Raw genomic sequence first — 13216 nt, forward strand, 5'->3', positions numbered from 1 at the left:
TTTATTCTATTATCCTAGGCTTTTTAGAATGTTTTTAGATCATAGATCTCACTTAGATAACCACCTTAAATTCTTTCTAGAAGGTTCTATGGTAGATCCTACCTAAATAACTGCCCTAAGCTCTTTGTAGAATGTTCCACAGTGGATCTTACATAGTCTACTAACCTAGCTCCAATTCTAGAAACTTCCATAACTTCTCAAATATGGTTCCAACTATCTATTCTTATATGTCAATAATACAAATATCTTATCTATACCTTGTTATATTCATCTTCATTTGAAGCCATGTCTAAGGAAGAGGTATATCAAAAAAAATCAAGAAAAGAGAAAATAAAGCTTTTAAAATCAATAAGAAGGTGTTATTGCCTTGGAAATCCAAAATATCTTCTTTATGAGTAAGCTAGTGATTTCACTCTTTAATCACTTTTAACTTCATTTATAATACTTTTTACAAGTTATATGTTCTATTTAAACCTCTTGTATAAGTTTTGCCAATCTTTAATTATCTCTAATCTTATATAAAACTTCTAATCTTACAAAATACCTCTTATCACTATAAGAAGAACTTTGAAGAACTTAAGCACATGAAAGTATAATATTAGTGCATCAATGATGTAATTCAACAAAGAAACAAAATGCTAGTATTTAAAAACATCATTCTAAAGTATCTAATAGCATCAAAGAGTATGAATACACTTAACAATAAATAAGAAAAAAAATATATCAATAACTGCATACAAAGTGGAGTTTGAAGATACAAAATCTTGATATTAGTAACAACCATAAGATCTACTTTTCACAATAAGAAAGACTTTAAAGAACTTCAAAAATCACAACTAAATGTGAGTGGGCTATAACCTATTGAAAAAAGAAAAAAAAAAAAAAAAAAAAAAAAAAAAAACTTTGAAGTCACAATACATAATATCAATAAGATTATACATAAAAAAAATATAGAGAAAGATATCTCTCACTTCTAACATTCATTACTTAAAGGTGGTGGTTGCTCTCCTAAAAGTCAATGTCCATTCTTTGACTTTTATAGACATGGTCCTAGGATCTTTTGATATCTAACTTATCATAAAGGTATCCTATGGTCCTTGGATCCTTTGGTATAACACCAACCAAAAAAATATCCAATGCCAAATACTAATTATTCTTACTTAATCTTTAGATATTTCTTAGTTGATACTTTATCTTTTTATTTTGATTCTTAACCCTTAACCTTGTCATATATCCATAAAATGTACTTTTCATAGATCAAAAGTCAATCCTTTGACCATTAGTAAGATATCTAAGATAATATCTTCTATAGAGTAACTTATTCTACTTTCATTTTTATTTATTTATTTTAATAAAACTATTGCATGTTCTTAAATTGTATATTCTTTACCATTATTTTTCTTTTGGATCTAGAAAGCCAATAAAAAAAAATAATAATAATTTATTATATTCTTTATTTTGATTTTTAAAATAAATTACCATCTTCATTAATTATAGTACAATAAATACATAATAATTATTAATAAATTTTATTATTTAAGATACATATTTAATTCCTAAATTTTCTAATAAAAAGAATTTCAATTAATACATAAATATTAAGATTTTTATAAGTTTATAAAATATGATTTTTAATATATATATGATAATTAAAATAAATATATAGATATAATTTAAATTTTATATTTATTTTAATATTAGTTATTTAATTTTATTTATAATTTATACTAATAAATTAATTTGAAAACTTAAAGATATAATATGCCATTTTTTATGAAAGTGTTATTAATTTGATAACTACCGATATTTTTGTATAATATTTTTGAATCTAAACAATAAATTAATTTATGCTTTATATAATAATAATAATTTCAAAGTATATTAATTTTTAATTAGTAATAATACATGTATGTTTTAAAAAAATTAATCTCATGTGAAATTGCAGCACATCAAAATCCGGAAATTGTAGCACTACCCAAAAAAAGAAAAAAGAAAAACTATTTCAGAACCTTCCAAACTGCAGCCTATTTGTAGGAGCTGCTCAGGGTTTATGACATTATTCATATTACAATATATGAATATTCATATGATAATGTAATATGCATATTCATGTATGTCAAAAAATGATTTAATGTATAATTTACTAATAATAAACATTGCATTTACTTTGCTTATATATTTTATCTTTAATCTTTATTTCTGAAAAAACTTTTAAAAATTTTATTATAAGTATTATGAACAAAAAAATTCACTAGATATTATTCCATTTCTAAAGAAATTAATTTAAAATCCAAAATTTTTTAATAATAGCAATTTATTCATCTTATAAAGTTTATAAAAGTCTTTGAATTAAATCTTGTAAAGACTATTTATAGGAGAATACTATTAATGTTTTTTTTTCTATTTGACATATTTGTAGATTATATCTTATAAAAATAATTTATCAAAAATAATGTATCATTTGTTCCTTGAATTTAATACATGTTTTAAATGATTATATATATATATATATATATATATATATATATGTGTGTGTGTTTGTGTGTGTGTATGTGTGTGTGTGTATTTAAAATTATAATAAAATCATTGTATATTACCTTAAAATCATATAGTCTTTTAAATTTTTGTTAGATCTTTGCAAATTGATGTATTAAATTGTATTCAGTTTTTTTTTCTTTTCTTTTCTTTTTTCTATTTTATTAAATATAATTTTTTTCTATACCATCATCGAAAATACATTAAAAATCTAAAATATGTCTTATTATTTGCACTTCATAACACACTATTTTTGTAGATAATAACACTATTATTTTTACATTATCAAAATCTTTACTTTTCTTCTTTTGCTATTTTTTTATTATCCTTGGAATTTTCTACTCGAAGTTGTTTTGAAGAACAATGTATGTTTTATTTTGGGATATTTCTACAAAAACTAATTATTGAAGGAAAAAAAAAAAAAAAAAGTAAAAAAAAAAAAGAAGATTGTTTCAACTTTGTGCTGCAAAGCTTTTTTCATAGAACTTTGATATAAAAATGAATTTTCTGTTTCTTTTTTTATTTTTGGTTCTAAAATAATTAAAATAAATAAAATAAATAAAATTAAGATAATACATTTAAAATTAAACTATTAATTTTTTACATTATTTTTTTGAATTGATTATTATTCAAAAAAGCTATTTATTTTTATTATATATAAAATATAGTTCTTTTCATTGAATTTAACAATGATTTTATTTCTAGAGGATGCTGTCATATCTATTATTTGTATTATTAATGTTTTTATTAAAATAGATATTTATTAAATTAATAAAAATAAATAATAAATAAAATCATATAATGAAGCTAAATAAGTTTAAGATTAATATTCAAGTTTCTAGAAACATTTAAGGTTACAACTTTTATACATGGAATAAAAAATTTAAAAAATTAAAATACAACTGATTTTTTAAATCTGATATATATATATATATATATATATATAGATTTGAAATTAAAATTCAATTCAATCTTTGTACAATCTATGTAATAAGCTTAGAAATGTAGGTTTTTTAAAACGATATTTAGCTATAATATAATTTCTCATACTCCTAATTTTCATTTATTTTAACAAGATTTTAATCTTGTATGATTTACACACCATGTAACCAAAACAAAATCTTTTTAAGAGGGCATATGTATGTACAGATAGATAAATATTTATTGACAGGAAAAGCATTTTACTGTATTGAACACAATTGATAAGCTTGTACAGCTTTGAACCCCCATGGAACACTAATACTTTGAAGAAACAAAATGAGAATTATCTGGTTCTAGAGGAAACCACCTCACTTCCAATTATTAAAGGACAATTACAATCAAACTAGCAATGAACACAATTTTGTCACGTATGAATTTTGTCACAAATGATAAATTGTTACTTTTTTAGAAACTATACTAGTGTTGAAAGTGGGTACCCATTCTGAGATTTTGGCTTGTTTACTGTCTGGAACTAAGACCATATCAAAAAAAAAAAAAAAAAAAAAAAAGCCATGTTATATTGGCTTGCAATTGCTCCTTTCCAAACTACTATGAAACATATTTATCAGGTTGGTCCTGTAAAAGTTGGGTTGAGGCTTTGGCATCCAGGAAAAGCACTGCCATATCCTTCAGACCCCTAGCATCAAAAGAATTAAGTTGTATTGAAATGAAAGTACAAAATCCGTTGCAGGTTATATGATGGCAACTCTGTATAAGAGCTTAGCAATGCCATGTGAAGAGCATCAAGTATTGTGATTTAGAGTGTGCTTACACAGAAGTATCTTGCAACAAAGCATCTTCTAATTCACAAGACTTTTGGAAGATGAACAAACCTTGCTAATCTGATTGCCACCACTGGGTTTTGCCACAATGCTGGCTGGTGTTAAGCTTTCTTCAGTTGCTAGAATGGTCAAGATCTGCAATCACAAAATCCACAGCAGTTTATACTCTCAATTTAAAGAGGGGATTATGAAAAAACACATCAGAAATTTTCTGACCTAAGCTGCGTTGGTATGAAGTCAATTCATATTTTAAATGATGGCAAGTTTAAAATTAACACAGAATATGCTCTAGGATGATGTGATTGTTCATACTCCTGTTGAATGAGGATACAGAAAATTACAATAGCACACCTGGACCATTTCTGTGATGTGTAGGGTAGAGTTCTGATAATAACCAGATGATCTAACACATCAACAGGAATACCATTTGGACTGCTGATATCAGTTCCTGTGCAAATTCCAATTGGAAGAAACAAAATGAGAATTATTGGAGAGGTAACTGAACAATTCTATCTTACATATTAGGGAAAGAAGTCTTCTAAGATTTTTGGAGTGGAGTGACAGATATAAGGAAGCAGGATAGAGCAGAGGAAGAACTTTATGTTGCAGATATGACAATGGTACCAAGGAACTTTCTAAGGTACTGCTCAAATATGTAAAACATTCCATATCAAGCATGTGCACCTGCAGCACACCATACATTTGTAAGATAACCATTCTGTCATCATTCTTAAAAAAAAATGCAGCAGGGAATTGAATTAAATTGAACTTGCTCACAATATGCAATTGTGGGATCCATATATTTAGAAGAGCTAGGTAGGTGTGCTGTAATATGATTGGTTCACCTCATCCATGAAGAGAACACCTGGAACAAGCTCTGCCATACCTTGATCAATGTTTCTATTGACTACCTGCACAGTGGATGAATAAGAAATTATTAGCCCTAACCTGTAACTCTCCTTGCTAGATATATATATATATATATATATATATATCACTTGTTTGACAATATGAAGATCAAACAACACTATATTGTACAAGACTCCACATTCACATGGAGTTGAGACCAAAAACATTTATACCTTGTTAATTTCTTGACTTAGCTTATCAGTAATTTCAGTCTTGTGAGGTTTCATCATCTGGCTCATTATGGACATAAACTCTTGGTTGCTTCATTGAGAGTGAGCATTTGCAGCATCTAGATCATGGAGCATCACATCTTACATACCACAACAAAAATTACAGAACATGAGAAAAACACATGAATGAGATATGAAACATGATACAGGAGGAATCAAGAGCATAGCTAGTATATGACAATGTGCACAATGGTCAAAGAACCAACCCAAACAATCACTTCCCTTTTGGTAAGAGAACAAACTTCTCTGCCTTCAAATCAAACTCTGTGACAAATGCATCACTTCTGCCCACCCACTTCACCACTACTCTATTAGCCTTGATGTAATTCCCATCACCATCCAGCTCTTGCATGACCATACCCTACATAGCACTTATGTAGATTCTCCATGCAGAAAAGTCCTTCCTTATAGCACAACCAAATTTCCAATATAAGTTCAACATTGCATTCAGCTTTTGCCGTGAACATCACAAATTCTTACATTTTCTTTTATAAGAGCATGGTAAATAGTTGGGTCTTGCTTCAACTGCTTGGTTCCCTTCACAGTTTCAGCCCAATTACAACTTGACTAATGCTCTTGCCATTGCCTCCTGCAGTACTTTCTGTTTATTCTGGTGAGCTGGGTCACCTGAATAGGACACACAAATAGCATTCTAACCTTACATCCATGGGTACCCTGTGTCATAGATATTATATTTGGAAGTCTTAAATGATAAAAGTGAATAACCTAGACAATTCAGGAGATTATAATCAAATTGTTCAAATACAGACGGACCACGACCCTCTAAGAGACTAACCAAGCATGGTAAACCTATGCTGATACAATTAGATAACAATCGTGAGATCTATTCATGAAATAAAGCAATGCTCAATTTGCACTAAGAATATGAGCGCATGGTTGTTTCTACTTTTCTTATAACATGATATAAAATCGATCTATAAACCTCTACGGTTAAAAGATGATGGCAATTTTGTACATCTCTCGATTCAAAAATCCACCAGTGTATATGAATCATGTTGTTGCTTGCCTCGTCCTCGTACACCTCTTAGTTTTCCTAAATACGAAATCCGATTGCGCAGTGGAAATTCTCCATGAGCACCTCCGTCTTCTTAACTTCGGATGAGTAAACTTCGGACCCTACCATCGGACAGAACAGAATCTGTAAGATGAGGAATAAGCTACGACTTTATGAAACGGTCGGACACCAACGTAACAATCATGCTCAGAAGACGAAGATTTGGAATCGCTTGTAATGCATTCAATCAGTGTTTTCAAACAACACCTGAGAAGAAACAGGAAGGAAATTGAAGTTTCGCTTCAAAAGAATTACGAGCACGGCATGCAAGTATCTCATGGACGCAGGAATCCTAGAAGAATTGACATGAAGGATTACAATGTTAGAGCAGCGGAGGCCATTTTCTTGAGTTGAGCACTCGTATGTGGCTCGACAGAAGTCCAGAAATTCGGCAATATCTAGCCCTAGCATAATTGGAAACACAGGAAAAGAACAGAAATATGATGATAGGCATCTGTGGTAGATGTGCCCCCTATTTGTTGCTGGGCTTGTGCACAAGTAGACCACTCTCATCCTTGACCTCAATCATGCAACGTTTCGTATCGTCATACGATCACGAGGGGCCAAGGGGGGTTGGATCTGGACAAATACCCCATTTAAGGCAAGGCATGCAATCAGCCGACATGTCACAATCTCAGAGGCAAACACTCAACAACGCATAAGAGCAGAATTAAGCATCACAAAACCTTGGAAGGTATGTCTCCAGACATACGACAAAGAAAGACAAGTATGTGTTTCAACACAGATTCTCATATTTCATAGTCATCAATGCAAACCAATCAAAGATTCTTAAATCAAATCTACATACAAGAAGCACGCTACTCGCTAGTCACCACTTCAATAAAAGCTGGGATGATATAGAGCGTATTCCGCACCGTCAACTGCAAACTGTCCTACTTTACAAAAGCTCCCTAGCCAATAAAACAACCAAAAAGCATCGTGATGTCTATCTCCTGCAAAATATGTTGACTGCAGCAATCACAGCCAACCTTCGCCACTGAAGGACCTCACACAGCACTGTACAATATATGTGCATATCCCCGCCCCTCCGGAAAACATCCCAGGCCCCGATCTGCTGCAGGCTATAAACTGCGCCGGCATCCTTGCTCTATAATCCATGCACATGAACCATGGATCATGGATCCGAATGCCCACCTCTTCACTACTTTTTTCATCATCATCTGAAGTTACATGTTCTTCTGTCTCAAAAGACGACATAGAACTTATATCAAGAATTCAGCGGCGTCCATACGCCAAAGTTACCCAGAGTTACTTCCTTTATATATCTCCATTGCAAATAGAACAGTTGCCAAGGTGTGCTATTTACTACTACTACTTCTCCTTGACTGCTTACATTAGTAGATCCGCGGGTGAGAGACCGGTCTTCTTCAGCACCGATGTCCCAACAAGACTCGATTACAAAGCTTGCACCTCGCTTTCTGACGATGTGAATAACACCAAGTTCAAATTCTGATTCCCATCTCCCAGTCAACAACGCTGATCACGACCTCCAGACACACCAGTTAAAAGTACACACTTATCATTTAGTCTGAAGCAACCCAAGCATGCCCACTCCTCGAAATCAGATCATAAAATGCGACTTGCATGCATGATCGTGTAAAACCAAAAGCCAATTCGTCCCGCCGCAAGCCCAACCATGCTGCATAGTAACAGTTTTTAGCGATCTAGCGCAGAGATCACCACCCTGCTCAAAGTGAACGCATCATCCATCAAAAACATGCAGATGGTTACAAAGACGGCATAAATCATCTCAAGTATTAAAATGGTGGTTCTTATACCAAGTATAAGAAAAGGAATAAGTTGTCCTTGTGCTGAACTCGACACACCTAGGTCTACAATGCATTCCAAGGGAAACGAAATCAAATGAGAAATAAGTAACTCGACATAAAAACTTACCAGTCATACACCGTGGGTGAGGTTGGCGGGGGTACGTGCTCAAACTTGCCGGAGCAGCTTCGTGATATCTCCCTGCCGTCCGGATGAAAAACACTGCGCTGCCTTCGATCCTTTTCTCTAAACACTGCAGAACACAGAGAGTTTCCATGAGGCAGAGGTACCAATGAATTCCCCGATGCAAAACATGTGATCGAGAATGCGAGATGTTCCTACGTTGTGCGTAGATGCGTAAGAAATACAGACGAAGATCGCGACGCAAATAAGTCAAAGATATGCAACGCATTCCAGCATGCGCTAGAAAACTCACTGCTAGGAGAAGGTGAGGCCAAAGAGGGCGATGCAGGAGGGCTCGAAAACTCTCCATAGCTTCCAAGGGAATTTGCAGGAGAGTCGGTGTCTAAGGGACGAAGCATGAGCGGCTTCTTTATCGAAATGCTCTGGGTGACACGACGAGCCTCATTCTGAGAGCGCTGAAATTCGGCACTCCTCCGACGGTCCATCATCCGCTGAGCAAAATCCTCATTGTCTGTAGGACCAAATCGAACACGTCGTCACATTCACATCCACAAGCACCAACATCACAAATGGGTGTCCTCATTCAGCCTAACACGCCCACGCCATACACAGAACTCTACCAACACATGTACCCCCCCCCCCTCCATTGCTTAAGAAAAGAACCACGTTGTAAGTCATGTAAATGGACGAAAGCAAACTTGTTCAAGTGTATAGAAGAAACGAAAGTAGCATACCGTCTTGGAAAACATCTGACAAGCCCGCAGCCAACCGCTCCTTGCGTAGCTTCTTCAAGCCCCGGTCAGGCTGAGGTCCCGCGAGAACATCGTCCCAGAGCTTGTCCAACAACCCCATTCTCGAAAAATTCAACTAGAAGTGATAAAACAGAAAATGAATATGATTACCACAAAAGCAGATCAAGCTGCTGTATCTCACGCGACAGCTTGAGAACCTTGCTTCAATGGCTTCAAACAGGTCTTCTGAGATTCGGAAGTCCAAAGAGCAGGGGCATAAGCTTCAATTCCCCCAAAAATTGACCGCAGTTCCTCTGTTCTAGCTACTGAATTTCACACCAGCACGATACTCGACAGACTCTGCGTTAGAACGCAGCAAAAATTGGACAAAACTTGTCCGATTTGGGCTATTCCGGACAAAGCTCGGCAGGGGAAGAAGGGAGCATGCAGGGCAGCAAGAGTAATCGGTGGAATGACTTCGATCAGCAGCGTCAAACGAGACGATCGGGATTGAGAAAAGCTCGGTGCGAAACGAGGTGGGAAAGATTTGGGCCCGGAGGAAACAGGCCCTCTTAAGCTCTATCTGCAAGGCATGCAGGTCCCCCTTGTACGTATAAAATCCCCTCCAAAGCGTACATACCCGAGGTTATCTCCGGGTATCTGAGAGCGGATATCGCCGGGCATCTGAGGGCGGATATCGTCAGGCGGATGGAATGTTTGCAGTGAGGATGTCGCATGATCGCCCCTTTACACAACCTTTTCCCAATGCATTGACATTTTCAAACTCGAGAAAAATCACTAAAACGCAAAAATTAAAAATTAAATTAAAAATATACACTTTTCGTCTTTAATACGTATCTTTTCTGCCTCTGAGACCCACCAGGTAACATGGATATTATGGTTTTAAGATGGTTGTGCTTACTTATAAGCATCAATATGATGGGTTTACACTGACTTGTTTTTCTTTCTGGTTTTTGTGGGATTTGTTTCCTGTTCCTGGCAGTTTTGGTTTCAAGCAGTGTGTTTGGGTAAAACAAGAGCAAGACCACGTATGTATGTATGTATGTATGTATGTATGTTCATGATTTACTCTTCAAAAAGTGACTTAGGTTCTCCATTGTCCTTGGAAATGTAACAAGTTTTTACAAGCATGGAATAATTTGGGCCAGAAAAGGAAGGAATGAGGGGAACCACTTCCTTACATCTTTTCTGCTAACTTTTTGTATTTAAAAACAATTGTTCCTTTCTCTGTCCTGTAATCATCAAACACTTGGTTGTTTTTTTAGGTTTTCTGGAGGAGATGGCACCTGCAAAGGAAGGAACATTCTCCTCCTTTTAGAATGAGCCCCATGGTTCAGTGCTAAAAGACTGGGATGGGCTCAAAAAGACAGGAACAACTCAACAACATGAGGGAGGCAATGTTCCCAGTTGCTGTTCCTGGTGATCCAGAACTTAAAAACTATTCTATCTTGCATTTGTGGTAAGTAAAATGAATGGGTCATACACTGCTCACTGGTTTCAATTGGCAGTTTCATGATTTCACCAATCTCTATATGATACATGTTTTCAAGGAGGATCGCAAGTTGGGTACCTATCCATTCTAAAATAGCTAGCTGCCTGAGGTCCATATTCTTTAGTTATTTTAATTTTGTGTGGTCACAATGGAGAATGAAATAAAGCTCAACATTCAATAGAGCATTGCAACTATTACAAGTTCTTTTACTCTTCTTTTTACAACTGTACAATAATTATATATATATATATATATATATACTGTTCTTTGTTTTTCTTATTACATAGATTGAAGGAGATGATGGATAAAGATCCTGTGTGTCCATGTAGGTGAAGATGTCAGTGCAATTGTCTGCATAGAGCGATGCATGGGAATATTGTTCTGTAACCATATAACTTGACAACAAGCACAGGGCTAAACATTTGTAGAGCAAGTCACAATCCCACGAAAACAATGCCCATTTCATGACCAACATTCATCCATATACCCACAACAATTTTCTAATTGCCTGTCCATCCAGGGGCAACCCACATCCAAAGAAGATAGAGAGCATGCCTAATAATGAGCTGGTCTCTGTCCAATGCTGCCATGGCAGTCTTGTCATGAGGGTATGGCTCAGTACTGCAATTGGTCACATGACTTATAGTCCCAGTGCCATGAATCAGGTTTTGAGATCATTGATTCACTGTGGAAACAAGCTCCCACTTGGAAGTGGAGGGCTGTGGAGGGACCAACAGGAAAATTTGGGTACATCTGGCAAAAGATGCTGTGACAGAACCTCCCCACAAACCTGCTCTGTGCATTTTCCTGGCCACAAGATCAATGCTGTAATGGAAGAGAAAGCATGAAAATGAGATTAGATTTGGATATGCTTTTAAAGTTGTGGGATTGGCAATTAAAATAGGGTTCATATCCATGAGTCCCCCCATTCATGTCACAAAATGATGGATGTCACATGTGTGTCTGTGAATTGGAAGTTAATCGCAGTGTAGTTTGTTCAATTTTGTGGATGTATTAAACATGATATGCCAATTCATTCATTTAGAAGATTTCATTTTCCAATGTGTGGAAAATTGCCAGCACTGCACCTCTGTAAATCCAGTATTCCATTTAAACTGTGTGGATTTTTATCCTGTGCAAAAACAGCTTCTAGAAGCTGCTATGTCTTATTTCTTATTTCTTTCTTTGCTAACCTCATGTTGTTTGCACTGGGCTGTGTTTAACCACACAGAACTCTAAATTTTACTTATGTCCCATTGTGTGCATTTGGTGGAATTTGATCCACAAGGGAGAGAACAATATTCTTGTCCACACTTTTAGCCCTTATGGGCAGTGTTGGATCTGATGTGGAATTCCTGCTTTGTTCACACATGTTTTCCTTCAGAGTGCATTTAGGGCCCCACAATCTGCATGGCCCTTGATCACTGTGACCCAACTCTTGGTGGGTGCCTCACAAATTCTACTTTACTCTCCAAAAGTGAGGTCAGATGTCACTGATCTGTCCATATGTGTAACTTTTCCATCTTTGAAGATGAAAAAGTATTCATTAGTCTTGAGTTGAGACAATCCTGTAAATGCCCTTTTTGCATTAACACAGCTAAACTGCCTGCTTTACTCTCAAATCCTAACGTCACTAGCATAATAAAGCTTGCAGTTACTCATTGTTCAATTTAAGTGGGTAAAAATTTTACTATAAATTTTTTGTATCCCATTATCTATTCAATTACTTACAAAAGTTACATCTGGTGTTGAAATTACTAAAAATGGATCAATCTTTTTGTGTGTGGATATACATACACCTACACATACTGGCTATAAATAAATGGGAGACTAAGAAATGGAATGTATGCATGCCTACTATGAATGATGAAAATATTCACATTTTAAGTGTGTGAGTTGAAAAGAATGCTAAAGAAGAATAAGATGATTGACAGTAAAAAAAAAATCTTTGCCTTTGTCATTAAAAAATAAAAATAAAAATTGATCCTGCAGAAGACACAAGTACAATCCTTGCATCTTACAAGCCTCATGGTTACCTTACAAACCCTAATTACTTTTACTTGTTTTGTTTTGTTTTTTGTTTTTTTGTTATCTTTTCCCCATGGATAGGATGAGAATGTGAGAACATGTGACAGACGTGTTTCTCCTATCCTTAATAAGGGGATCAATATTTAAGCATGTTTTGCTTGAAGTATAGTTCAAGAAGGCTTTTATTTTGACTGAAAGAAACATGCTTCACTTCTTTATTTGTAAAGTGGGTCTATTACAGTGTATTGCACACCTTTGATTTTCAAGTGTCATAACCCTTGTTTATGAAATAAAAAGTACCATATGCAAAATCGTAAGAGAAAACAAGAAATGCTTTGGGTTTTTAATAAGGTATTGAAGAGAACCATCCGCATTCATCCAGAAAGCTACGTCCATAATGAAATCAACATTCATGGTGGCCCTATTGTTGGCACCCCCAAATGAAGACGACGATTCCACCCTAAATCTAGCAAACGTCAACAAGGTCGAACGCAGATTCC

The 13216-nt window shown here is 34.7% G+C and overlaps 1 protein-coding gene and 1 pseudogene across 1 annotated transcript; both read right to left on the minus strand.

Moving 5' to 3' along the window:
- LOC112273406 (ruvB-like protein 1) overlaps positions 1-8178 on the minus strand; it is a 30881-nt pseudogene extending 22703 nt beyond the window's left edge.
- LOC112273405 (auxin-repressed 12.5 kDa protein) lies at positions 7245-9711 on the minus strand. The gene is made up of 4 exons (XM_024502135.3): positions 9179-9711; positions 8737-8955; positions 8430-8553; positions 7245-8217 (listed from the first exon to the last, which is right to left on the minus strand). Exons 1-4 carry the CDS (start codon positions 9294-9296, stop codon positions 8190-8192), a joined length of 489 nt encoding a protein of 162 aa, XP_024357903.1. The 5' UTR covers positions 9297-9711; the 3' UTR covers positions 7245-8189.
- Positions 9712-13216: the final 3505 nt, after the last annotated feature.

The sequence above is a fragment of the Physcomitrium patens genome, chromosome 20 (assembly GCF_059467195.1).
Source record: "Physcomitrium patens ecotype Gransden chromosome 20, ASM5946719v1, whole genome shotgun sequence".
NCBI classification, from domain to species: domain Eukaryota; kingdom Viridiplantae; phylum Streptophyta; class Bryopsida; order Funariales; family Funariaceae; genus Physcomitrium; species Physcomitrium patens.